A 26,866-nucleotide genomic window follows, 5' to 3' on the forward strand; every position below is an offset into this window, starting at 1 on the left:
TTACTTTACCAACCCATCTTATTAATTAACAAGAATTTCAAATTTGATTTGTAGCACACCATACCCATGGGATATGATGAACATGCATCGCAATTCGCATACTATGTATCCAATCTTTAAGTAACTCCATATTTAATTTTATCTTTATGCAAAATTTACACCCACGTGTGTCTACATAACTCTCTTTTTAATTTGCTTTTCCTTCTTAAATCTTCGCCTTCTCTCATGGCCGCCCTACTATTATTTAATGCCCCCTCCCTCCCTCCCTCCCTCCCTCCTTCCCCTCCACTTTTATTTATCAAAATTGATCACTTTTATGTGTCTACACATAATTTCAAACTCTCTTCTAGTACTCAATGAAAACAACTTGCATTTCTCCTTCTTTTCTCTCTGATTTTCATCTCTATGTAATTGTTAGAGTATTTGATTAATAGCATGTAATACCATTTTATCTCATCTTAATTAGTTTATATGTTTATGTCCGAGTACTCAACATTATGTAATGACATTTTATGTTATCTTATTTAGTTTAGGTTTATATGTAAGATATATATTTAAGTATGTGTTTCTAATTGTCACTGGAAGTATAGACTGGAAAATCTACTAGAAAATCTCCAAATTTCTCTCTTTAATTTCTCTCAATTCTCTCTAGGAGTTTTCAATAATAATACTTTTTTTTTAAAAAAAATAAGTAGAAAGATATATTAAGTAGCCAAATAATAATAATAAAAAGTTGAATATATTTCAAAAGAATGTTGATAAAATAAATAGTATGGGATATAGGTGGGAAGGTGAGAGAGCGACTCCCACATGCTATCTATAATGTAAACAAATTAAAACATACAAAATCTATCTCCTTTATTTGTTTATATATATATTACAATATAAAATAAAAATGTGTATAATAAAATCACACTTATCCTTTATTAATTATTTTATTTTAAAGAAATTATTAATATTTGTAATAAGTCATGATACATCGTTACGAGATAAAGATAAACAGTAGTCTAACACACGATCCATCCATCGTAAATGGACGGTGACATTTTACTATATTTTTATTATTTTACTATATTAAAATAGAGTCCTTTAATTTGTGATCAAATTAAGTATACCTCTAATTCTTATGAAAATAATGGTGCATTATTTAGAAGCATTTAATATCAAAATAATGTATTCATACTTTTGAAATAGGTATAACTTATTCATTTATAAAAAGTACATAAAACTGCATACTATTTAATTCATGACCTTGAATTTTTATTTTTATTTTGTCAATATATATATATGTAGATAGAACTGAAATCAAAAGACAGAAACTAAACAAGAAACTAAGAAAAGCATTATGATTTTACAGACAAGAGGACCATCAAACAAAGAGATACTTGTCAACAACATAACTCAGTCTACATTTTAATTAATATCAAAATCATGTTTTGATGATTCTTTTAGAAAAAAATATAAAACTGCAGAAGACACCATTATCATAAGCTTTGTGATTCTATCAAAACAAAATGGAGAGTTTGAAATGTGTCTTCAATGGAGAATATGAAGCAGATAGCCAAAATTATATTCTCATAAAGCAGAGAAAGATTCAATTATATATCAACCATCAACTACCTTACCACCGACCACCTATGCCGGCTTGTCCTGGTGCGGGCTTCATGTCCGCAAGTTGAAATTCTGACTGCAGCCATCGCCAAGTTATTTGCTTTGTCAATCACACCACTCATTTTTTATGGTGATCATCCTACAGTACTGTATTTTCACACCACCGTTTCCATGTTTTAGTCTCACATTGAAGTTTAAGGTACCAAAACAAACAATAATCTCATTGAGTCATTTAAATCAGAATTGAAAGGCGATTCAAGTTTTCTGCTGTTGGCTATTCTAACTATCAGGTTGGTTACAGCAAGGTTTCAAATACAAGCAGCCTTTGAGAGTTGTATTCTTAGTGACCATGTTACAAAATGAAGGAGTTCGAATATTGAATTGTACAAATAAAAAATTGATGAAGTGATCACTTCAGAGCTTGGCTCTCTCATGTCACCTTACGAAGTTAAACCTTGGCTTAGTATACATGTACTATAGTACAAATCAAAGAGTACTAGCTCTATTCTCTAATGCATTACTGAATGCGAAGGGATGACCCCATCCTCAACATCATTTAAGTAAGCGTTCTCGGCAATTGTCCACCGACTCTGAAGAATCGTCCATTCTCTTCTACACCGTTCACTCACCTAACAAATTTTCCATAAGATATCAGTAGATACATAGAATAGTAAACAATCAATATAATGATTATATTTCTTTGGTTGACATGACACAAACAACTATTAAGAAAAACAAGAGAGTTTCGGCCTTATAATGAGACTCGCAGAGAACTTCACATACCCCTACCCATGGTGCCTTTCCATTTTGTGATTCTCCCTGCCGGAAAAGGAAAATGAGGAGGTAATTACCAATTAAATTTTCTACTCACCAATATGGAAAACTGTTATTTACAAGGAAAATGGGGGAGGAAATATATCCAATTATTTTCCTTTTACCTGGCTTCCAAGTGAAGGCAAACCTTGGTGAACAATCCACTGTGCATCAACAACTCCTATCTTTTCATGTGCAGGCTGTTCAGAAAAAAATAAATTTTAGTGGAAGTGCCACTTGAATCTCCGAATAGCGATATTTGAATCAAAGAAGAAAGTGAGACGAAGTTTGGCCCTCACATCCACACATCGTCTGAGTAGGAAGTCAAGACCCCAACCATGGACCAGATCATTCTAATGGAAAAACCAAAAACTGTAAGATATCAGACAAATTACAATGGAAAAGAATGCAGGAGGGATTTTAAAATGGGGAATGAGGGGATAACCAACAGAAACCTGTAACATATGCCAAACACAACGCCATGCCTCTCGGGAGAAAACTGGAGCCATGATCTCAACAAAACTGCATGAAGTAAATGTTGAATATATAACTTATAAGAAGGCTACAACTTCTAGAATCGAATCAGTGAAAATAGAGAATGACAATGAATGTGAACAAGCAACACTCTAGAGCATATCTTACGCAGCACAGGGAGGCAAAAAAGGATCAATGCACCATCCTGGTCTTTCGTCCGTATCTCTGGAGAAAGTTCAGTGAAATAAGTGAAGGATACAGCCAATATCATCATTCTGAACCGAAGGAAAAAAGTTTAATCTCAAAGTCTTGCCACTCTTACTTGTGAACTTCACTCCCATCTCTTCTCCTTGTCATTCGCCAAGTTAAACCTTTACTTGGTTGCAAACCTGGCTGTGAAATCTCTAAGCCGTACTTCCTTACCAACTTCATATATCTGTGTTGAATTATCTGTGTTAGTTAATAGACAAAGTAGAAGTAGAACACAAAGAACATTATCAATTCTGAGTGTAGCAAACTCACTCGTCTGCATCAAAATGATCCAATCCAAGGTCTTCATCCCAAATAAAAATGTAGTCAAATGGCGCAACAATGTCAGGATGCAAAAATCGTTTGGCATACCACCTTGGCAGAATTACAGAAAACTAAAATCAAAACATGATTTGAACATGGTCCAGAACATGAATTAAATTCCCCCAAAACCCAGGGTCAAAAAGAATATTGGCAATAGTTTACCACTTGGCCTGCTTACGAGCACTAACATGAATAGCTCGCTTTGACCATTCAAATTCATCCCATTCTGATGTTCGTCCATCATAATGAAAGAGAAGGATAACGAAATTATCTGAAAACTGTTGAGAAGCATAATCAATCTCTCAAATACATGAACACGTACAAAGATACACATATACGGACCTTTCTGACTGCTCTATCAATATTGTATCTTTGGTTGTAACCAACTGTAAAAGCGACAAGATACTGCGGCTTGGTGGTCAGGTCCTGCAAAGGTCGTTTTGATCAATCTTTATCTTTATGTTAAGACTCTGCTAAAGTATGTTTATCAATAATCTAACTTAACATTACAGCTCTTCCACAATTCCCAGTATGTAATTCTAATAATAGTAAGACATTGCTTGCACAAAGGAAATTATTACCAAATTTAGACTTATATGATATATCCAGTGGTAGTTGAGGAGAAGTTGAATTCATACAAACATCATAATTCGCAGGTATACACACCTCACTAGGATTGCCCCACAGTCTACGTACATACAAATCTGATTCAGAAGAAATAATTTTTGGAGGAAGAGTTTCTGCACCTCTAGGATTTGATGGGACCCAAATCTGCACAAAAATTGAACACGAGATGCAAATCAATAAAAATGTAGACAGCGATCACATTGAAAATGGTTTAGGCATAAGAATGCTAATCAATTAGCATCTAAAACTCCATGCTAAGCAAATATACAATTGAAACGACAAAACAGTATTTAAACCACATAGATCTGTGGTGATCTATTAGATCTATTCTACCTAATTTACTAAACTGGTCTGTAACACTCGGGAATCTATATATATATATATATATAGACACATAAAAACTGCAAAATACAGAAACCAGACAAGGCATTCATTAAGGAAAAGCATTCAACTGTAAAATATCGGAAATTGATATCTGTCATAATTGGAAAACCACTTTGTCTGGTCGAGTGAAAACCGTGATTCAATTTTTCAGGCGCTTTATCATTTGCTTTAACATTTCTAGTTTATTTCTTTTACACCACAATTTACTCCAACGACCACATCTTTTGGAGCCTCCTATCAGTAAACGAAAAATGAACACTACACAATGTGTCACATAATATTTTTTTTGACAAAGCATGAAAAGGAAGAAAATGTTCAATGAGCACGTGAATCTACTTCCCATCTGCAATTGAAACCAGACATGAACATGTTAAGGTCCCTAATTGCAGCTAATTTTTTTAAGCAAGCAGTCATGGACAGTTTGTTAGAGTTATGGAAATGACCACTGATGTTTCGTTCGAAGTCTGAGTTTGGTTTGAGTTGCTATTATTATTCTTCACAGAGGACCGAACATCGAGAAATAACTCCTTGGAGCGGTCTGAGCTTCTTCTTCCATCAATATAGGCGAGACCAACAGTTGGAAAAATATTGGATGGGAGATTTAGCTGTGAAATTAAGAACAATAAAACAAAAAATTATACAAAAGAATCCAGAAAAGGAAAAAAAGTAAGAATTTCCAAAATGTATGAATTCGGAGGTAAAGCAGTAGAAATTAGAAAAGGCTTTCCAATCCAAGAGAGGAGGAAAGGGTGGAAAGCCAAGTGTTCATACTCTAGTTAATGATAACACTGGAAATGACAGTCCAATGCAGAAGCCAACTACTGCTCCCACAAATGCACCTACGATAAGCTTCGACTTCAAGGCGTCATTGGGTACTCTACTGACGGGACTACAAACCAAAAAAGGTGAGATTTCATACAGCTTCATACTCTTATACAACATAATTTATCTCCAAGAGGAAAAGACAAATTTCTGGACCTGCGTGACGAATTGCCCATATTAACATCCAAACCTCCGCCGTGATTTAGAGTGTAGCAGTGCAAGCCAAATTCACATAAAGTCTATCTGCAAAACTGAAGAAGGACTTCAATCAAAATCCAATTCTTGGAAGCAAAAGAAAATTTCAATTTTTTAAAAAAAAAACTGGAAACAGCCCCTTCCCCCCCCCCCCCCCCCCCCCCCAAAAAAAAAAACGAAAAAACTTACAGAAATAAACTGAAAATTGAAAACTCGTAAATGGGACTAGAGAATTGGAAGCAATAAACTAAAGAGCCCCATGGTTCAGCTCACCGAAGACTTCACAATTACGAAAAAAGTAGTGGAAAAATCGTAATTTGAAAGCAGAAGCATAGATATAGAAAGACATTTAAAGGAGCTGAAAAGAAAAAAGAATTAAAGATCAAAGAGAGAAATAAACTAACCGAGGGAGACTAAGAAACGAGAAAATGGAGCAACAAGTAAGATCTGGAAGAAGAAAGAAGTGGATCAAGTTGAAATCTCAAAGAAAACAAATTCTAATTCTTTTCCATGGAAAGGATGAGCTTTCTTCCAAGGTCCGTCGCTGGTGTGGTAAACTCAGTCAACCACGTCTTCAAACTTAACTGCGACCCATCGTAATTAATTTTTCACTCAAATATTCAAACATCACGGATGCTTCCTTAACTAATTGAATGAATTCACTTCTTAAATTATAAATAACTCTCCTTTTCTTTTTCTTTTTCATTTTTAAATTGTAAATTCAGTCACCTTATCTGTCATTAGAATCTAAACCAAGTAAAAAACCTGAGTGATTTATATGAACATAAACTTCCAAAATCTGTAATCAAATTATTAAAATTGAAAAGGAAGAAAAGTTGCTTTTTTTCTTTTAATGACCGTTGAGTTGATAGTTGAGACCATAATATTATTCGTCCCAATGGGCAAGGCGTGAGGTTTGTGTTAAAAAGTTCCGCTCAAATTTTTCATAGCCGTTGGACAAAGAAGAAGATGAGTGGAATTGATCTTCGATTTAGCCTCTCCTCTTGTTGCCTGAAGAGGAAAAGACCCGCCAACATTCAGATCCCTACCCTGTTGCAGCCTCAGGAGATTCATCCCCACAAACTTGATCAAGATGCCACTCCCCCAACTCATTCCTTCTCTTCCACTGGTAATTGTGAACTTCAATTACTCTACTCTCCTTAACTTCTTCTTTTACTCCTCATTGTGGCCTTTACCTTTGCCTTTGCAGATTTTGCAGATCATGTGGGGGTTTTCTCCGTCAAGGGCAAGAAGAGGTTCATGGAAGATACTCACAAGATCATTCCTTGCTTGAAAGGCCACTTAAATAATGTTATTGAACTTCCATTTCTTTTTAAATTCTAGCAGCTTGGTTTAATTTAGGTCTATCCTGACTTGTCTTTTCTTTCTAGGCCTTTTTTGGCGTTTATGATGGCCATGGAGGTAGGAAGGCAGCGACATTTGTTGCAGATAATTTGCACAATAACATACTTGAAGTGGTGGCCAATTGCATGGGATCTGCAAATAAGGAGGATGCTGTTAAAGCTGCTTTCTTGAAAACGGACCAAAACTTCTTGAATCTGGTAATTTCAAATGCAGCTATATTTTCTCCTTACATTGCAATTTTCTTGTCTAACTTGAATTACTGTCTTATAAGAATTAAAATTCCCATAATTTTGTAGGGTTTAGGCAGTGGTGTCTGCTGTGTCACAGCTCTGATACAAGGAGAAGAAGTTATTATTTCCAATTTGGGAGATTGTAGGGCTGTTCTTTCTAGAGGTGGAGTAGCTGAAGCAGTAACTAAAGACCATAGAGTTGAACAGGAGGATGAGCGTAAAAGAATAGAAAACAAGGTACTAAGTTTTCACTGTTATACAGTGTGTAAAAGCAAGGTTATACAATGAACTTGAACTCGAAATTGTGATGTAGGGTGGATATGTTGAGATTCATAGGGGGGCATGGAGAGTTCATGGAGTTCTTTCTGTCTCTAGAAGCATTGGTGATGCTCATTTGAAGGACTGGGTGATTGCAGAGCCTGATTCAAAGATCCTGCTTATTAGTGAAGACATGGAATTTCTAGTTCTGGCCACTGATGGGCTATGGGAAAAGGTATGGATGAATTCTCATATACATATGCATGGGAGTGTATTTTTTATATATAAATTTTATGTTCTTAAAGAGATTGTTTGCAAACAAATTTGTACGTGTCAATTGAAAAGGTGAAAAACGGCTCAACTAGTATATAGTATGTGTTTCAATTCTTCCACTTCGATTGTACTAAAAAAATGTGAAGCCTTTTGTAATCCCTTGGGATAACTCATCTCCCTTGTTTTGTAAATGGCTTCTTCATAGGAATAGATTTTCAGTTTACTAAATTAAGAACTTTTAAAAATGAAAATTATGAAAGTTCTAAATGAGATCACTTTTAAAAATTGTTCTCGTTTTGAGTGAAGAGTAGGAAAGTTTCGTTTCAATGATGATGAGTGAGAATACAACCTGAAAGAAACAAGCTCAAACCAGCTCTTCCAAAGACGATGTATATCTGACATGTTGTAATAAAATCATCTTTATTAAGACATATATTTGGAACTAAGTTTGTTAACTGTCTCATTTCCAAAATAGCTTTTCTTATAATAGGAAACAAAAACTATTTCATTGATTGATAAAATAGATTACAAAAGAAAGCCCCTCTGTGTGAATAGCTACAAAAGTATTTCCAAAATAACTTTTTAAAAATGAATATTAAAAGATAATATAGACCCTCACATTTATACATCTGTACTTGGTCACCTTATCTTTTACTAATATTCAGCAAAATGCATCATGTTCACGTGAGAGTACTCTCTGTGGACCATGTGTTGAAATGGGTTGAATTATGAGGATACCATAGTGAATTTTTGTCCTGAGATGAGATTTCTATATTCGGAGAGCAGTTGATTGACCTTCGAGTTTAGTTACCAGAAATAATACCTGATTTCCTACGACATCAACAGGGAATAAACTTCAACAAAATATGAAGTCCTAAGAAATCTGTTTAGTTATTCAATCACTTCATGATACCTGGGGGGAGTTTTTCAGTAATGTTTAACTGCTTAAGAAGGAAACTAATTTGTGAATATCAATCAATCAGAGGATAAATGATTGTGTTGTTTATTGGCAATTGATGTTTAACTTTGAAGTTACAAAATTTCATAGGTGGAAAACCAAGAGGCTATTGATGTTGTGACGCGATCGCGATTGATGGATCAAAGTTTTGGGCTATCAAAAGGTTCCTTGAGAAGCATTAGTCATAATTGTTGCTCTGTAAATCCAAGTGCATCAAAAGTACGGAAAGTTTCATTAGTCACGCAACCAAAAGTGGGGGTGGGCCAATCTTCAATCTGTGAGAAGCCAATGGAAAGCTGTGAAGAAGGTGAATATGACTATGCTTGCGAAATTGAAAGTCCTGGATCGAAATCAAGGAGAATATCATTGGTCAGACATAAAAAGATGAAGGTAGAATTTTCACCTAAGGAGAATAAGGATTGTTATAGGAAGATACCAACCTCCAGTAGACTTGTGGCTGCTTGTAAGGAACTTGTAAATCTAGCTCTGAGTAGGGGTAGTCTGGATGACATTACTGTAATGGTAATCGACTTGAAATACTTTAGGTGCAAGAGTCGATCTGAGAGTTCTTGTAACCTGTAAGTTTGTTTGAAACTGGCATTAGCTATGGAAAAAAAAAAAAGAAGAAAAAAGTGAAACTTTCACCATTGTGTATTGATAACTGAAAAGACGTGTACAAAAAGCAGATTTGATTATTTCATTTTTGGTTTGCAAAGTAAGAACCAGCCGGGTAGATTCTGATTCTTCCTACTACGAATCAAATGCTGAACTTTTTCTTGAATTATTCTTCTCTTTTAGGTTCTGTAGACATTTATTTTCTTTTTTTTAAAAAAAAACTATATATTTATCAATATTTTGAAATTGGTTTCATGATGAGGGTGGCAAGTTTGTAGTGATTGACTATGTGTTTCTTGATTGATATTGCCAATAATTTAAGAAAAAGAAACTTCTTTATTCAGTGTTTGGTGCTTTTGAACGTCTACACCAATTAGCATTTCATCCCACCAGCCCCTTTTCAGTAATGCTCCATCCTTTTCATCTCCATTTTGTTGTACAATGCGAAATTATTTGCTCACAGCAAATCTATTACTGATGTGTTAAGTTTTGAAGAAGATAAATGTTTAACTCAGGACTAAACAGCTGTTGCTTTAAGTGATTATTGTTGCAGAACTGTGTTGGGTCAATCACAGTGGACTAAAATACAGGATTGTGAAGCTGAATATTGACCCAATTCAAATGGAGGCGATGGTCGAGGGGAGTACACTAAATAATTTAAAGAATTTTCGTGGATTAGCCCCATCCCCATCTTTCATTAGCTCTTATTGAACATAATAATTATAACCTTGGAGCGGTCACATACAATGACTCACAAGTCATTCGGATATAGGGAAGTTGAAGATGTGTCTGATATTTTTTTGGTTCTTCTCTATATGTTTCATGTTCAACGGCAGACAAGTGGGGTTATGGTTTATTGTTCTCTACTTTCAAAGTAATCCTACTTCTTGTTACTCATACAGTGAATACTGAAGCTGGACCATTTTCTCTGTTACCTAAACTACAGTTCTTTTTACATTTCTACATTATCTATCTTTCAGATTCCTTACCAAGTCACTTTTCCCAACAGTTCCACTCCAAAGTTCAAACAGGGGAGGAGAAACCCAGGTGAAAAATACAAATCTCGATCTCATTATATTATTAGAATAGCATCTGCCGCATAGTAATTCCAAATGATTTTCAGATTTTAATGAAGTTCCTTTTTCTTTTCTTTTTCTTTTTTCTTTTTTCTTTTTTTCTCTTAGTCACACTCACTCACATGCTTGTGTACCTCCAAGACTGCCTAAAATCTTTCCTCTTCTATCAATTCTTTTTCCTCCCTTTTTTGAGGGATTTTCACATTAGATGAAATGGGGTTTGTCTGCTTTTTACCGTGCATGAAAAAAGCTAAGTTTTATGGAGATGGGAGGCGTTAATACCCATTATTGAGGCCAAATCACTTATACAGCAGAAGAAATAGTTTTATTTCCGTAGTCTCTTTTTTCTTTTTTCCTTTTTTTTTTTAGGAACATGGAAATGCTCAACACAGCTTGCAGAAGGTGTTTTCCATTATAAAATGTGTCCAGTTCTTTCTTCCTCGTCCCTCCTTTTCCACATTCCAGAGCTGCCAGTTCAGATAATGGGTTCTTTCCTCTTCCTATGCACATACTGCCAAGAAGTTGTCTGTCAGCATCCATGAAATAGATCTCTGGGACAAGGGTAATGATATTCTAGCCCAGATCCTCTCTCTCTCTATCTCTCTCTCTCTCTCTCTCAGCCTCCTCCTTTCTGCTTTCTACTGTCATCATTTCCATCTTCTAAACACAATTAGGTTTGTAAGCCATGCACGATTCAATTGGAATTCCTGCTTGTTTCTCATTTGGGGAGAGGGCAAGTAATGATCCAGGTTCAGTAATCCGATCAGGCCAAAGCGTGTTTATGTCAGTGTATCAAACAAAGATCGTTGGTCAGTGTCGTCTAATCACAGTGACTTGGTGTAAGAATCTGTTACTCCATGGTCTTTCCATCTGTGTTCAAGGACCAGAAGGAAACGAGCAATATCAATGTAAGGTTGAGATGAAGCCATGGTACTTCTGGAGAAAACAAGGTTCTAAGCATTTTGAAGTTGAAGGAAGAGCTGTGGATGTGGTTTGGGACCTCAAGAGTGCTAAATTCAATGGAGAGACAGAACCACAGTCAGATTACTATGTAGCAGTTGTCTGCGAAGAGGAAGTTGTTTTGCTTATTGGGGATCTCAAGAAAGATGCTTTCAGAAAGACAGGTTGTCGGCCAGCTTTGATTGAGCCAACTCTTGTTTCAAAGAAAGAACATGTATTTGGGAAGAAAATGTTCTCCACCAGAATTCAGTTCCATGAGAAAGGCAAGCTCCACACCATCTCAATTGAGTTCATCAATGTCAACAATACAAATCCCAGTTTATCCGATTCATTCGACCCAGAACTAGAGATGAGGATCGATGGCCAACCAGCAATCAAGATCAAACACCTTCATTGGAAATTCAGAGGCAATGAATCTATATTAATCAGCAGAACAAGATTAGAAGTTTACTGGGATGTTCATGATTGGCTGTTTGGTTCTGGTCCAAGATACGGGCTTTTCATATTCAGGCCAATCTCATCATGGTCTGAATCTCCATCATCATCACTTCCATCAACATCACCTACTCCTCCACCAACATCTTCTTTAACATCAACTACAGGAATGTCCATTAGAGAAGTTATTTCTACTTCTGGAGAGGTTGAACATGCTGCTGGATCATCCAAATTTTGCTTATTTCTCTATGCTTGGAAGATTGAATGAAGAATGCTGGATAATGCAAACCCAAAGATATGGTAAAAACAAAACTGGGTTATCTGCAAGTTTACAAATTTAGAATTGATGAACAAGATTTAGCTCCCAATTCCAATTCCCCAGAAGAAGAAAAAATCAAAGAATACAACAACAGAGAAAAGAGAGAGAAAGAGAGAAAAAAAAAAGAATATTTTAGAAAATTGATGAACAACAAAATGGACCCATCAAGAGAGAGAAAGAAGAGGTAAGAATAGAGGGATTGAATTATAAAAGGACAGGATTAGACATGCCAGATAGGAAATCATCTTCATCCCCAATTATCAATCCCTATCCTCATTGCCCATCACCAGTCCATTATAATCTCACAGTCACCGGTTTGTGCTCTCTCTCTCTCTCTCTCTCTCTCCCCTTTATTTTTTTATTTTTATTTGTGTTTTTCTTAGTTTTCTGTTTGGTTATAAGCCTAAATATTATAAGCTTTCATTGCACTGTCTACGCTACCATATGAATATATCTCCATGAATATCATAACATCTATATTTACATTCTCTACATTCTTTTCACCACTCTACTTTATCCTTTTTTCTATCACTTTCTTTGGCCTTTTTTTCTTTTCTCTTTTATATTAATTCCTATTCCTAACTACAGTTATACAATATTTTTGTGAGAGAATTTCTAATCGATTGGATTAACATTGTGTAACGTTTTTCCTATCCTTTGAAACATATATATAATGACACCAAAAAAAGGAGAAAAATTAAGGCACAGTTTTAGTCAAACTTTCACTTCTTTATTGAAAGCATCTTTGGCTTAGCGAATGACTTTCATTGAAAACAGTTCCTTTGAGATCTTTTATTACTATTTTAATCTTTTTTGGTACGTACACATAGACAGAGGTAAAAGTATTCAATTTATAACTCTTAGAATTAAAAACCTTTGAACTTGTGAGATTTGAGAGATGTATTCCTAACATCTATGAAACTAAATTAGTATAAAATACACTTTAAATTGATTCTAATTAAATCTCCATCTCCTCAACAGTTTATGCTTATCCATGTCAGCTTAACTTTCTCCAGCATAATATATGTTCATTCAAATTTAACAGTAATCCATACCAACAATTTTTTCTTTTTTGCATCTCTCAACTATTTTTGCAACCTAACTTTATAAAATTTTGTACGAGATCATCTGCAGTTTATGATCACTCATTTCTTTGTGTTTCAAAGATTTCACATTATGTTGACTGATATCTAACATCTTCCACATAAGGCAATTGTTTCTGTATAGCTAGTTAGATAGCTGAGCCTTCTTCCACCTTAACAATATTAGAAGTTATGTTATTTAAAGAGCATGGATTGAAATTCATCTTTATAGGAAGAAGAAAAAATCTAGATGAAGCTTACTGGTTGGTAGCCATGGTTTGTTCTTTTCCTGACCAAGTTGCCAACAACTCTCATTCATATTGATATTTAAGTCATTATTTCACTAAACTAAGTGCTAAAACTTCTCAACTCCATGATTAACATAAACTTTATTGGATTATCTCATTGTTAACTCTTTTTTAAGTTAACTTTCTAATAGATATGTTCCACCAACCGAAATAAACAATTTAATACTCCAATATTTTTTATAGTTTAGATTCTCTTACTCATGTCGTCTGGTCACATTTTATCTTTCTTCTTAAACAATCTTATTACATTATTTCTTTCACCTAAAAGAGATGCTCTGTTATTTCAATTCCAACATGACTTCTGATTTTGATTAAGTAATGCTTTCTTCCTAAAAAGAAGATATTAAAATTATATCATATTCGAAAATATAGTAAATACCAATATTAAAATATGCCATTTTCATTCGTGGTTACTCAAATTTGAGTCCTGTTAAACAATGTTTTAGGTAATGAAGTAACCAAAACCAATGTGCACCAAAAGCATGTTTGAAAATACATATTATTCCTTAAAACAAGTTTTATGTTATATTATGTATAAAACCAGTTTTATAAAACCAGTTTTCCATAAAAAGTCAAAGAAGCAAGCAAGCAAGCCAAAAGATGAATGGTAATTGGTACCTACCCCCCCCTTAGGTTAGGTTTCATAATATCCAATGATTGAAACAACAATTTTGACCATTTTGTTCCTAAGAATGAGGCAAGAAAAGCAGCAGCTCATAACATCTTCCACGTGCAAATGAATCAACTTAGATTGACATGTCCATGAGCTTAAAATGAACCAAATTAGTAGCTGTATAACACAGAATGACTGTTACAAGATAAGGAAGAAGAAGAAAAAAAATAAACTAGTGAATCCCAAGTGTCTGGTTATATTCGAGTCCTAACCATAATACAGGCTCTTCAATTTCAACAAAATTAAGAAATAGCAATTTTACATCGTTTGAAAGGGTAACAAAAGTTTGGCACCAGACAACTAGTACTCTCGCTCCAATTTCCAGAGCTCAGGGAACAAAAAAAAAAAAAAAAAAAGAAAGAACCATCGTAAAAAGTGAGACCAATGTATTATTAGCTTCCAATACTCAAAAGTAGATCGTAAATCAATGGTATCCACAAGGCAGCTTACCATCTATCCCTCGACCTGGAATAAGAACAAAAATGCAACATTTGAGAGATTCAAAACGATAAATTTCGCAAAACAGAATCACTTGGAACAAATAGACAAATCAAATAAGGTGGTCGATGAACAAGCCCAAAATTTCAAAAATATCCCCCCGCCCTTGAGCTACTTAGTAATGTTTTGCCCTTGCACCTGTTAGAAGATGCGTTTTATCCCAAGTACGAAAATTTAGTTAAACATTTTCAGCTATATGCAATTGGTATTTCTGGCGGATGAAATAAAACATTTAAAATGTTTTAAGAACCAAGAATCAACAGAGAAGAACAAAATGATTAGCAAATCCAAACCTCTCCATGTCTCTGTTGCCCAAAAACCCTCTATCTCTGGCACCTTGAATTGGTTTTCTATCATCAGCGGGTCTACTCCATACATCTGCGGTGCCACGTGATCGAGGTCTATCTACAGATTCAAAACTTCTGGACTCGTCAAAGGATCCTTGAGAAGGCGGTCTTTCTGGAAAGACAGTGGCCCTACCTGCTCCAGAGCCAGGTCTTTCTGGAAAGACGGCAGCCCTGCCCGCTCCAGAGCCGGGTCTTTCAGTGGCTTTCTTTCCAAAGCGAACTTTGTCATCCAAATCAAGGACCAGCGTCTCCAGTTCATGTTCTTTTTTATTAATTCTGTCACGCAGATTTTGCATCTCTCCAGCAGATTCTTGCACTGATTCTTTGTTAGCATTCAGAGATAACCCTTCCTCAAGTTCCTTTCTTAGGACATCAATTTCCTCTTTCAACATCTTTTCCTCTTCTGTTTCAGGCCTGTGGTAAAAGAGTAAGACACAGTTAAGAGACAAACCACCTCGATGACTAGAAAATCAAGCAATTCAAAGTATAATAATAAATATACTCCTATGGTGTTTTCACCTATGTCAACTGAGGTGATAAAGTAAGCTTCCAACTTTAAACAAAATCTTTTCATCTTTCTTTTGCTTAAAAAAAATAAAAATGCATTCCATAAACTTAAGTGCACGTGCTAGAAAGAAAATTCTCTCCAAGATTCCTGGAACAAAAAAGAAAAATAATACACTAGAAGAAAAACCAGATGTTATAATTTTATTTTGTATTGGTTCAATTTCTAGTACCTGCATTCAAATAATAATCAATAAAACATACATTTTCTAAAATGTAGTCGTCAACATATAATGAATTTCTAAAGAGGTTAAGAAAACCACTTTCTGATGGACCGGTTGATTATTGGCGTCCAATTCATTTGAAAGTAAATGTGATCTAATGATTTAACCACTTCACAGCTTAGCATTTGTGCTGGGCTTTTCCCAAGAGTTGTTTGGAGACATTTTACCAGCTTACACAAGGGACTTTCTTTGGAGGCTTAGCTAGAATTCTGTTTGGAAGCATTTTAATCTCCTAAGTCCTATCCCTATAAGAATAAAGTTCTTTGAGAACTTAGTCACTCGTGAATTAATACTTATGATAGATTATAGAGAAGGTGTTCTTGTCCCACCCTATCTCCAAACCGGTGCTCTGTGTAAAGAAGCAAATGAATCACAAAGGCACTTCTATCCGCTGCCTTTCCATATCAATTTATGTCTTTTATATATGCCCCCTGAAATATTTGGGCCGGACTATTTACCGTCTTTAATTGGAGTACGGTTCTCCTCTTCGAAGTCTTCTGGATGAATTTACTTCTCAAAGGCATACATTCAGATAGTCCAAGATTTTCTTCATGTCCCAAGAACAATCATGTGGTTGATTTGGAATGACAGAAATATCAGACTATTCCAAGGTAATGACCAAAGTCCAGAAGAAGTTTCGGAGTCTCCGCTCCTCATGGCCTAGTGGTGGCTGCTTTGTACAGTCTTTGGTAAATACGATAAGGGACAAAATAGACTATTTATGAGAGCTCCTGCGGTAAATTGGATATAAACCAGAATTCTAAACCCTAAACCAAAAGTTATTAGAAAATCACATTCCGTCAATTCTTGGTTTGTTGTTCCCTGATGATAAGTGATAACCAATTCTTAAGCAACGACCCCAACAGCAAAGTAAGACATATATGATCACTCAAGTTCTAATTCTCACGTTATAGCTAGGTCATCATCTCTTGTTCATCATACATGCTAATTTGTTCCGTAGGTCCTAGCAACGCCTTTGTATCATAAGTATAAATTATTAGGAAGGTTACCCCAAAAATTACTCTACTCAGCTGATGACATAGGCAGCTAGCTGTCAGAACCTTTGCAAAGTGAAAAATCAAGTAAAAACTAATTCTCAATAGAACAGCTCCAGCTAGCTAGCTTCATGTCGGAAAATAACCAAATGACAATCAGAAAACCAATCAATTGTACCCTGCACTGAACAATAACAGATAGATATAGAGATTAACACTTTTAAAAGTGAAATTAGGACCTGTCAACAGCACGATGCTCGAGTTGCAGATCTATCTTTCGCCAGTCCTTGCCACGTTCCTCCAGCAGAACTTCCCTAGGTTTGGCATCCCCAAATGGATTGACTTTTGGCCTCGGCTTCGCCACATTTTCTAGGCCCTGTAATCCTGGACCCTCCGAACGGCTGGATTGAGCACTCGAAGGCCTGCTAGAGTGAGCACTGGTTGGCCTACTGGTTCTTTTGGCCTCAATTTCTGTATCCAACTTCTTCCAATCCAACCCTTTCTCAGCCAAAACCTCCTCTCTCGGCCTTGCTGCTCCAAAAGGACTTGGCTTGTTTGTCCTGGTTGCTTCATTTGTAGCGACATTGCCTTTGGGTGGATCCAATACTAATCGGGGTCGTTCTGTGTCACTATCACGCGAACGGCCTCTACCCCAGCGATCAGGCTCGTTCGCCTCACGATAACCAGAACCAAATGTGGAGGATCTCGATGGGATAGGCTTTTTGACACTCGCCCAGTTATCGACCTCGTCTGCCCTAGATGCAATCCCACCCACGCCACCGCCTAACGACCCATACCTATTCTGTCGACCCGAATCCAATGTGGGAGATTTCTTCGTCATTGCCCAATTATCCACCTCGTCAGCCCTGGAAGGTTGATCAAAATTAGAAGCCCTAGAAGATGGACCTCTGCGTTCCTCGTCGAAGCCACCATACGACCGTCGACCACCACCCCAGGAGCCATCGCCTTCATCACGGTCTCGAAATCGGCCAGCAGACATACCTTGGCGATCATAAGTAGGAAATCCCCCACCGAGGCGGCCAGAACGCACTTCCTCACCAGAGCGGTCTTTAGGACCAGTTGGAAGGCGAATCATTTCCTCCGGAGTCAAGCCCTGGGTGTCCGTTAGCCTACCTCCGGTGCCAGGACCGGTGAGGGTTCCCATAGTGAATTCCGAGAGAGACATCTTCTTCTTCTTGGGCTTGGTGCTAACAGCTTCCCTAAGGCTAGGGAAATTCTTGGATTCAGATTGGGAGGCAGCCGCAGCAGCTTGTGCCTCCCGTTCCTCAGCCTCAGCACGCTCGGCATCAGCGGCCCAGGCTCCGATTCCACCCCAGGGTTTTGACATTTTATGTGTGGTTTGGGTTTGGGTTTGGATTAAAGGTGAAGATCGAGGAATCGAAATAGAGGGAGAAGAGAGATCTAAAGGAAGGAAGAAAAGGAGTTTGGGGGGAATGAGCTAGGCTCCTTTAATGGAGCCGGAGCTCAGAGAACATGCGATTGAAATAGGAAAGGGAAACGGTCGCTGTGAGGGGAGGGAGAAGGATTTTTTTTTTTTATACAAATCTCTCTTCCCTTTTTATGGTTCCCTATTGGAATTGTAGAGGAGGAAGGAGTGTGTGTGTGAGTGGGGAGTCGTGGAGAATGCAGATTATTGGACTTTGCCTTTCACGCGCTCACCACCACACGATCATCTCCACTCTCTCTTGACTTCAACCTATTGGACGGTCGCGATTTTTATTTACTATCAACAGCCAAGTGGTGCGGGTGGTGCGGGTGCGGGTGTACTTCTAACTTCTAAACCAACCCAATCCCTTCTACAAAATCAAATCAATCTATCAATTTCTCAATTACTTTTCGTTAATCTATCAATTTTGTATAAACATTATTGTCCTTTTTCTGGTAATTTCTATAACCTTCATTAGTTTTGAGGTTTCGTTCATACACTTAAATACTTGCTTCTTACATGCTTTGGTTACATACACTATTTACTCATTACATACATAAACAAGTTTCTTAACCTATAAATTTCTTTATTACCTGTGAATAATCTGTCAGCTTTCTTTTTATCTTTTCGAGAAACTGTTATCAGTTTATTTCATCCCATTTTATAATAATAATCCACTTCACTTCAATTTACTTGCACGATCGTAATAAATAATAACAATAACAATTCATTATAATTTATACTAAACTTCCGTTCACTGCTGTCTTCCATTTTTGTTTTCTTCTTATTAAATCCCTTTCTTCTTTGCTTTTCATCAGTCCAATAATGACCTTTTAGATACAACACTCTGTCCACTTAGTGCACCTATTGTTCTTTTTTTTTTAAAGAGTAAGAATTTTATTTACCAAAAAACAAAAAGTTAAGAAATCAGCCAATACAGAACACAAACACATAAAAGAGAAATAAATAAGGGTGTGGTTCACTATTAGCTAAATCGCAGGCAAAACAATTTATATCTTCAACCTTAGGTTTGACTCTTTTTTCTTTTTTATTAAAGAGGTTTCTTTCTATAGGACTAAAGCTACCCGCGATAAGACCTCCTTTGTTTCCCTCTTTTCAATCACCTTTCCAACTTATTAGCTTCTAAACTCATAATATTCACCTTTATGTCTAATATCAACAGATCGTAAGTTATATATATATAGTTTATGCTACTTTCTTTTCGTGAAATTAGGCTATGTTATTTCTTAAAATAAGTTGTAAGATAGTTATTTTAAAAGAAAAAAGCTATGTTAAAGACCAATGATAAGTTGATTTGAAGAGTTTTATTGTGTTTTTAAATGGAAGACTTTTTTATTTGTGAGTTGGTTTTTTACACGTCATTATGCATCTATCAAAGGATTAATTCAATCATATCAACTTGTTAATTAATCCCTAAGTATGTTAGTATTTTCACTTCATTTCATTTAAAATTTAAAATCAACTAAAAGAACATAAATGAATTTATTCTGTCTTAAAATTTTATGAAATTATCATCAAGAAAAATAGAAAGATGAAGAAAAGCCACCCGTTAATAATTTATAGTTTATTTAAAAGGTGTGATTTGAGTTAGATAGATTATTTGATAACATTTTAAAGTTATCAATTGGTTTTTGCAAGGTGAGATTTTCTAACATAAACGTGAAATTCTCAACATAGATGAGAGGATGTGTTGCACAACTGAACTTGGGTCTTAAGGTTAATGGATGATGTTGAAGTTAATACAGAAAAACTCTTCCAACCTAATGGAAAACTTAATCCAATATCATGAGGTATTAGTACATAATGATTTTATGTTACAATCAAAAGATACCTGTTTCAGTGTTGGTATGGCATGATTACAATACAAGCTTTTCTCATTTCAGATCATATGAAATTTTGATTCATTTCATCTACCCTGTTGCTTTCTCAATTTGTTATGATGAACGACCAGCTCCTGAAGATTAAATCCTCCAATTCAGGCTTCGTTTCATCCATGGAGGCGACGATGAACAGTACGGGAGGTAAACGGCTCCAATGGCGGTTTCATTTCACTGTTTGAAACCAAAGTGTTGGTCCTCATTTGCATACTCATCAACACATTTTGCCATGTATTAACCCTAGATGTCGCTTTTCCGTGCAATCCAACGTTCACAGCCTCCAAATCATCGCTCCTCACCTTCAAAACCTCCCACGGCTCCGCACCTTCCAGCATCCAAATCAAACACGAACAATATCCTTTCGCGATCTCTGAATCACTGTCCGCTTTGAATCTCATCCGGCCGAACTCGTCAACGTTCACATCCAACCACACCTGCGCCGCGCATCCCTTCACTCGATTCTCCGGTAGTCGAATGGCTTCGTCCGAAGAGTCCAGAATGGCCGCGTAATGCAACAGTCGTTTAACCCGATCAATCGGCTCTAGGAGAGACTCGAATTCCAAAACAAGCCGACGAAGTTTATCGGCCACTGATTCAGACGTATAAACCGGAAGTGCAATGGAATGGAGATCGCAGTTAGGGCGTGGACTACATAATTTGTTAGAGGAAGTGAGATTAAGATGATGAGATATGGAGGCCGCAAGTGTGCGGTTGAGCAGACGAGGAAAGCGAAACTGTTGAAAATGGAGGTTGGAGGAAGCTGAAAACTGAGGGAAGAAGCCAAGTGGAGAAGAAGCAGTCACAGGGATTATTGAAGACATGTTTGGATGGGAAGAAAGGAAGAAGGAGGAAGAAAGTGAGAAAGTATAGAAAGTTTAGAACGTAGAAAGGGAGGCATGTTTGAGGAAGGAAGAATAAGAGGGTGGGAATCGGCCCTCGGTGTGTGCTGGTATCCTTACCGGGTCCATCACTCCCATAAGACAATTCAGGTACTCTTTCTTATTTATAAAGGAAACCGAGGAGGTTTGGGAGAAGAGGAAGCGAGGTTGATGATGGATGGGCCCTCCACTAGATATCCAAAGGGATCCTGTGGCCCACGAAAGGGCATCGATTTGAAAGCCCAAAAAGGTGGGGGGGGGGGGGCATTACATTTCTCTCTTATAATAAATATTATTATCAAATAACGCAACTTGCACTTATAAATAATCCAAATGAATAGTTTTCATAGGTCATCACTTACGAGGGAGTGAAAGTGTTATTACTTATATGAATCAAAGTTGAGTAAGAAAACATTGAAAATGATCTTCTTACAACTTACATTATCCAATTGTTAGTTCTAAAACTAAAATAGAGCTACAAAACTTGAATTTTACTTCACCAAAAATACCACTCAAAACTTGGGTGGCCCCGGCGGCTGCTTTCTTTGTAATTAACAACCAACTATATTGTTTCAAATTCAAATGTCTATATATTGTACTTGTCTTGTCCACTACATTTACTCTTTCTCTTTCCATTCAATGGGGACTATTTTATCATATCATTTTAAATACAAACATTCTTTTACCAACTAGCAAGATGCCAAAAGGATTGGATTAAAAATGTCACAAGCTATGAATAACAAAAATATTTAGAAAGGTAATAAGTTATAATTTAAAAAATGGGGTGAGATAGACGAAAGATTTAATTGTAAATTTAAAATATTGGAGTTTGATGAGATGGACATAACAAAGTTTAATTGATAAAAACTTATTTTCCAATAATATCTTATCAATTGAAAAACTAATTAGAAACCAAAGTTTTGTTGGCCCCATGGGAAGACCCTCTGAAAAGCATTTCACCATGTTATGGAGAGGCATGCAGACAAAGAGAAAGCAGCCACCCCACCATTGAAAGTTTTACATAGGGAGAAGAGAAGTTGGATTGATGTTAAAAAGTCTTTAGTACAGATTTATGAGAGCCCCAGGAATTTGCTTCAATGAAGACTTTGACTGATACATCGCACTATGTATTTTCCCGCCATACATATCGAGACTCGATAAGAAAATGTAAGCAAATTCCAGAGGGATTAACTGCTTTGATGACGCGGTTGGACTAGTTACAATTGATGATAAATAGTGCAGAACCATGGCTTTCAACTGGTGCAGCTATTAAATCTGAGACTAGTCCAAAGTCTTTTCCAGACCATTCCTCTCTGCATTTACAAGAATTCGAACCCAATTTCTTGCCTGGGAGTGCCTGGGCAAGGTCTGAAATCTTCACAGATATAACAGTCTTCGCATTGTTTAGATTGAAGAAAGCAACATATACCTCACCTAAATTAGATCAAAATGTTATTCAGTAATATGTTAACAGAAGAATGCTTCATTTCATCTATGAGAAAATCCATCTAGAATCTCAGAGATACACTAACCTCCCCTTCCTGCTGCGACCCAAGAGCGAGCTCCTGTTGGAATAGATTTGGCTGCAGGAACAATTTTTATAAATGATCATGATGCTCAAAAACTTAACTCTCATCTTAATAATGCAATTCAATCTCGGATTCATTACCTTTATTATACTTCACAATTGCACAATGCCCTGAATAATGGTTTGCCAACGTCCCATTAGCGTATAAATCCCACTTCTGTTATTATCAGAGTGAGCATTCCAGGAAGAAAATAAGAGGATCAGAAAGATGAAAGTAGTAAGAAAAAGAATATGCATATACAGATCTGAAGTCCACTATTTTCTTCATCCTCTCCAAAACAAAGATATAATATTTAGCAGGATGGTTAACCTGGTAATTCCGAATACTTAGCTATGCACACTGATTCTGATTATAAATTGGAAAACGACATTAAACAAACAAGAGCCAAAGATGAACCTGATTCTCATGCCCTTTACAGGGGAAAAATGAGCCCCTCATGATCGCTTCAGAACTATGCTTTCTTTTGGGAGTGGCATCCAGGCAAACATCCACCGAGCTAGTTGGAAATGATAGAAGTTCCACTTGATCACGGCGAGTAGCTGCCTCTTTATCTCTGCAACAGAACATAATATTTTGAGACACTGCTCAAAATCAAAATTTTACACAGCCAAATAAATGCAAAGTATCAAAAAATTACATTGCAACTCGGGATCCTCGTTTATATAGACAAAAAGGTGTTTGAGATTCATGTTCAGGATTTTCCTTCCAACATATTTTTTCGAGACCTTCATTGAGACTTTCAGTAATCCAACCAGTCGTGTCTGAATATGCACATTTGGTGAGACCCAATATACGCGAAGCTGATGTCTCCAAACCTCTGGAATGCCATTTCACAATTCGCTTTCTAAAGTTTGTTGAAGCAATTTTAAGAAACTGTAAAGGCAACAAAAACAAAAGGTAAAAATGTTGATATCAAGAAATTTTTTCTCCTAACTTCTAAATTTTAAAAAATGGAAAAAAGCTCAACTTGCCTCCATATTATTTGAGCTAAAGGCGTTGATCTCTAATAGGGTTGGATTGGTGATGATACTAAAGGTGGTATTGTCTATATTCCTCAAATCTCCTCCAAACATAATTGGAGACTTGGATATAGACCATAAAGTCATCTGGAAAAAAAAAAAGAAGGAAAAGCAACACTTCTATGTCAGATGAGAGTTCCTGAGATAATTTCTCTCTTTAAAATACAAAAAAAAAGAGAGGTACCTGAGTTCTTTGTTCATTTATGTTGAGGTTGGTTGTCCTATGCGGCCCATTATTTGAACCTAAACATTTTATTTCACATTATTAATAACATTTACACATGCTTAATTTGAAATATTATTTCGACAAAGTGCCCAAAAAATTATTTGCCCAATCCCATTAATCTGTATTCAGTCTCCTCATACAGACCATTTATTGGAATATAATTTAATGATTAGTTCATATCTAACTAGGCATCACATATATATTACTTGAAGAAAAATGATTCATAAAAGACAGTTGCATGTAATTCTTTTATCGAATCTAGTAAGGATGCTTTCCAAATAACAAGGAACAATAATTTGTTACCAAACTCCTTAAGATTGTTACTCAACCTGATTGTACAATCATTTTTCATTTGTTCAGTCTTATTGCAATCTTACCCCTCAGCTCCCAGAGAGGAATATGAAAAAAAAAATTATAAAATTGTATAACCTGGATCGGTAAGCCACCCCAGTGGAAGCATATCTAAATCAGGCCATGATTTGCCCAGCAAGCCTGCGGTACCTATCATATTAGCTGTAGCAAAATCCCTGAAGAAGAGATGAAACAGATTGTGTAAGTAGAGTACAAGTAGAGATGATATCAATGTCAAATGATATGAATTTGAATCTCTTGAATTGAAACATAACAACTTCATTTACCTGGTGACGTCGAAGTGAGAAACGATGTCGTTCCAAGAATCCCAATCATCACCTGTTATTCTATACATATTAGCCAGCCCACTCACAGCCTTGGCCATGGCTGGCGTTGCACTTGTTCCAGGGGACAGAGAATATACTATTGTGCTGTTAAGTTGTTTAAGAACCTGTGCATACTCAAGGAACTAGCATTTAGCAAAGGAGTAACAGTTGTGTATGTGCGTGTGTGTGAGAGAGAGAGAGAGAAACATACATCAGAGACAAAGGTTATTTCATCTAAATCCAAATCATCGCCAAAGACACAATCATGTTTCACTGCCAGAAAAATAAGGTTATAAAGAATGATAATTTCAGGTTAGTACACAGGTTCCAGGAAATAGTGGGAGCAAAAATAAATTAACATCATTTCACAGGCAAATTAAAGATTTATTATCTATATATTGCTATAGTCAGTATCTATATTTCTAAGTATGAGGTACATTTTCTTTGGAGTTATGGTGTTTTTGAAATCTATGATCATGATTAACACACTACTAGACTTCTTATCAATAAATAGTGCGTTTTTCCACAGAAAACTACAAGAGATGGCTAGATTTATTCCTATCAAACTACTGATTGAAAAAAAGCATTTACATCAGATTTTTCGGGGCATCTTAAGTGTTCTAAGGATAATCGGTTAAAATGTTAAAGTTGAAGATTAAGAAGAAATTCTTTACAAATTGATAACAGTCTATCTAATACTTTTACAGTAGGAAGCAACCTTACTTTTTGTTAATGACAGTAAAACTTACCAAAATCAACACCCCAATCAGCATATTGTTGATAAAGGGACCTTAAGAAGGCTTTTCCAGCTCCCGATTTAACGTTTACACTCATGAAACCATTATGCATCCATCCACAAGCCCTCGACTTGATCCCTATATCACTTGCAAGCCACTTTTTCCCGGATTCTACATAGGCATCTCCCTAAGAAGCAATTGAGAAAATTTAAGCATAAACTCCCTATCTTTCATCCAAGAGAGGAAAAAAAGGATTTACAATTAACACTTCTCCTGTGTTATAGTGCCGATTATTTATCAATGCTCACAGTATACAGAATAAGGGAACTTGCCCAAGTTACCTTTGAAATATCCAATATAGGAGTATTGGCATTTACTGCCTGTGTACTTATTCCTCTCATAACATGAATTCCAAATTTCAAACCCATATCATGAACTTTCTTAGCTACTTCAGAGAATCCCTTGCCACCTTGAGAGGAAGGCCACCGAACTGGGTCTGGGGCCATCCTCCCCCAGTCATCAATCACATCAAATCCAAGAGAGTCAGTGTATGCCCCAGGAACCAATTTTCTATACCAGAGGTAATCCACAATCACGTACTGCATCAAGTAAAAGAAACAAGTCTTACATTTTACTGCATTAGATTACAATAAAGCTAAAGGAATTCAAACATTAGATTATAAAAATGGGCAATGTTACAAACAAAATTTGTCAGCCATTTACCAAATTCCTACCTCGTATCCCTTAGATTTAAGTTGATTGGCAACAATCTCAGCATTTTTTAGGAATTCTTCTTCGGAAATAATCCAGGAAAATGAGTCATAGGAGTTCCAACCTCTCGGTGGGAGGGCAGCGCGCTCTGGTCCGGTTTGTGAGGAGACCCTGAACCAGATTAGAGTTCGTATACACCAAATGATTAGCAAGCCAGTGGCTTTATTGAAACCATAGCCTTAGATTATCTGGACTCCCAAACTAAGCATATTCCTAAATTTGCAACAGGAATAAAGAGGAAGAAATAGAATCCATTAACAATGGAATGCAAAACTTGAAAACAAATGAAGTGGGTTTTGGTTCAATCAATAAGAATCCAAGTTTATAAATGAAGTAGAATTTTTTAAACCAAATATGGAAACCCAGTTCTTAAAATATCCCAGAATTAACAACCATAGAAGAAAATTAAACTAAAAGTGAGAAAGAGGAGAGAATCACAGACCAATTAAAGAGAAGTCCGAAAGAGAAGAAGAGGGAAAAGCAGATGTTTTTCATGATGTGTGTTGTCAACGGCAGTGGCGGTTCTCAACGATCAAATTCAGAGTAAGACAAGACCATAAAACAGGATTCTGCTATGTGTTTGATGTGTTTTGATACCTTCAACTTCAACACTGAAAATCCACAATTAGAAAAACGAATTAAGAAAAGGATAAAAACCCGTTTGGATAGTAGAATTCAACTGCATAGGACGGCAGTATATTGACTCACATCCTTGGTGGGGGCGGGGAATGTGACCCTTTAGGTGGATCAACCACTGTTCATTAATGAAATCAGAGATTAATCTCTTTTATAATTCTAAGGCAAGACGTGTGTGTGAATGGCAATTTATAATAAAAGGCTAATTATTTAACACACAGACCAAAGATATGATATCTTATTCTTCTTCTTCCTTTGCTTTTTGGCTAAACTAAGTAAGTTGAGTTCATGCAGAGAAAACCAACAAAA

The 26,866-nt window shown here is 36.2% G+C and overlaps 5 protein-coding genes across 11 annotated transcripts; 1 reads left to right on the plus strand and 4 right to left on the minus strand.

Annotated features, from left to right (window-relative positions):
• Window positions 1-1,811: 1,811 nt before the first annotated feature.
• Window positions 1,812-6,056, minus strand: LOC101206771. 6 transcript variants are annotated; one of them, XM_031881217.1, is made up of 15 exons: window positions 5,904-6,056; window positions 5,461-5,555; window positions 5,254-5,359; window positions 4,926-5,087; window positions 4,138-4,242; window positions 3,814-3,897; window positions 3,634-3,749; window positions 3,421-3,522; window positions 3,221-3,334; window positions 3,067-3,123; window positions 2,880-2,946; window positions 2,724-2,777; window positions 2,550-2,624; window positions 2,395-2,430; window positions 1,812-2,240 (listed from the first exon to the last, which is right to left on the minus strand). In XM_031881217.1, exons 2-15 carry the CDS (start codon window positions 5,478-5,480, stop codon window positions 2,121-2,123), a joined length of 1,218 nt encoding a protein of 405 aa, XP_031737077.1. In that variant the 5' UTR covers window positions 5,481-5,555; window positions 5,904-6,056; the 3' UTR covers window positions 1,812-2,120. The 6 variants fall into 6 exon arrangements, with proteins under 6 accessions (XP_031737077.1, XP_011649494.1, XP_031737078.1 ...); XM_011651192.2 differs by having other exon boundaries at window positions 5,254-5,371; XM_031881218.1 differs by having other exon boundaries at window positions 5,461-5,547; window positions 5,904-6,049.
• A 277-nt stretch (window positions 6,057-6,333) lies between these two features.
• Window positions 6,334-12,480, plus strand: LOC101209288. The gene is made up of 7 exons (XM_011651194.2): window positions 6,334-6,628; window positions 6,710-6,810; window positions 6,891-7,061; window positions 7,161-7,331; window positions 7,408-7,587; window positions 8,674-9,136; window positions 10,958-12,480. The coding sequence occupies exons 1-7, from the start codon at window positions 6,469-6,471 to the stop codon at window positions 11,935-11,937; spliced, it is 2,226 nt and encodes a 741-aa protein (XP_011649496.1). The 5' UTR covers window positions 6,334-6,468; the 3' UTR covers window positions 11,938-12,480.
• A 1,629-nt stretch (window positions 12,481-14,109) lies between these two features.
• On the minus strand, window positions 14,110-18,272 carry LOC101206526 (eukaryotic translation initiation factor 4B2). The gene is made up of 3 exons (XM_011651195.2): window positions 16,919-18,272; window positions 14,843-15,310; window positions 14,110-14,516 (listed from the first exon to the last, which is right to left on the minus strand). The coding sequence occupies exons 1-3, from the start codon at window positions 18,025-18,027 to the stop codon at window positions 14,498-14,500; spliced, it is 1,596 nt and encodes a 531-aa protein (XP_011649497.1). The 5' UTR covers window positions 18,028-18,272; the 3' UTR covers window positions 14,110-14,497.
• Window positions 18,273-19,837: 1,565 nt separating this feature from the next.
• On the minus strand, window positions 19,838-21,018 carry LOC101209043 (sufE-like protein 2, chloroplastic). Its single transcript, XM_004143010.3, has one exon. It carries the CDS (start codon window positions 20,843-20,845, stop codon window positions 20,135-20,137), a length of 711 nt encoding a protein of 236 aa, XP_004143058.1. The 5' UTR covers window positions 20,846-21,018; the 3' UTR covers window positions 19,838-20,134.
• A 741-nt stretch (window positions 21,019-21,759) lies between these two features.
• On the minus strand, window positions 21,760-26,778 carry LOC101206292 (hypothetical protein). Of its 2 annotated transcripts, XM_031880832.1 has the most exons (15): window positions 26,630-26,778; window positions 26,364-26,532; window positions 25,885-26,032; window positions 25,492-25,749; window positions 25,163-25,337; window positions 24,625-24,686; window positions 24,375-24,538; window positions 24,166-24,263; window positions 23,695-23,753; window positions 23,463-23,597; window positions 23,129-23,364; window positions 22,888-23,044; window positions 22,572-22,647; window positions 22,435-22,485; window positions 21,760-22,336 (listed from the first exon to the last, which is right to left on the minus strand). In XM_031880832.1, the coding sequence occupies exons 2-15, from the start codon at window positions 26,414-26,416 to the stop codon at window positions 22,116-22,118; spliced, it is 1,893 nt and encodes a 630-aa protein (XP_031736692.1). In that variant the 5' UTR covers window positions 26,417-26,532; window positions 26,630-26,778; the 3' UTR covers window positions 21,760-22,115. The 2 variants fall into 2 exon arrangements, with proteins under 2 accessions (XP_031736692.1, XP_011649499.1); XM_011651197.2 differs by lacking the exon at window positions 26,630-26,778 and having other exon boundaries at window positions 26,364-26,587.
• Window positions 26,779-26,866: the final 88 nt, after the last annotated feature.

The sequence above is a fragment of the Cucumis sativus genome, chromosome 2, assembly GCF_000004075.3.
Source record: "Cucumis sativus cultivar 9930 chromosome 2, Cucumber_9930_V3, whole genome shotgun sequence".
In the NCBI taxonomy this organism is placed as follows: domain Eukaryota; kingdom Viridiplantae; phylum Streptophyta; class Magnoliopsida; order Cucurbitales; family Cucurbitaceae; genus Cucumis; species Cucumis sativus.

Bases quoted from the DNA above. Each gene is read 5' to 3' on its own strand.
- LOC101206771 (XM_011651192.2), bottom strand. From the start codon at position 5,480: ATGGGCAATTCGTCACGCAG. The intron at 5,088-5,253 runs GTATGAACACTT...TTAATTTCACAG, and splicing joins CAGTGTTATCATTAACTAGA to CTAAATCTCCCATCCAATAT. The intron at 2,241-2,394 runs GTATGTGAAGTT...AAAATTTGTTAG, and splicing joins GAAAGGCACCATGGGTAGGG to GTGAGTGAACGGTGTAGAAG.
- LOC101209288 (XM_011651194.2), top strand. From the start codon at position 6,469: ATGAGTGGAATTGATCTTCGATTTAGCCTCTCCTCTTGTTGCCTGAAG. The intron at 7,588-8,673 runs GTATGGATGAAT...AAAATTTCATAG, and splicing joins CTGATGGGCTATGGGAAAAG to GTGGAAAACCAAGAGGCTAT. The intron at 9,137-10,957 runs GTCGATCTGAGA...TAGGTTTGTAAG, and splicing joins GAAATACTTTAGGTGCAAGA to CCATGCACGATTCAATTGGA.
- LOC101206526 (XM_011651195.2), bottom strand. From the start codon at position 18,027: ATGTCAAAACCCTGGGGTGGAATCGGAGCCTGGGCCGCTGATGCCGAG. The intron at 15,311-16,918 runs GTCCTAATTTCA...CTTTTACCACAG, and splicing joins GAGCATCGTGCTGTTGACAG to GCCTGAAACAGAAGAGGAAA.
- LOC101209043 (XM_004143010.3), bottom strand. From the start codon at position 20,845: ATGTCTTCAATAATCCCTGTGACTGCTTCTTCTCCACTTGGCTTCTTC.
- LOC101206292 (XM_031880832.1), bottom strand. From the start codon at position 26,416: ATGAAAAACATCTGCTTTTCCCTCTTCTTCTCTTTCGGACTTCTCTTT. The intron at 24,539-24,624 runs GTATGTTTCTCT...GAGTATGCACAG, and splicing joins AAATAACCTTTGTCTCTGAT to GTTCTTAAACAACTTAACAG. The intron at 23,598-23,694 runs GTACCTCTCTTT...TTTTTTTTCCAG, and splicing joins TAAATGAACAAAGAACTCAG to ATGACTTTATGGTCTATATC.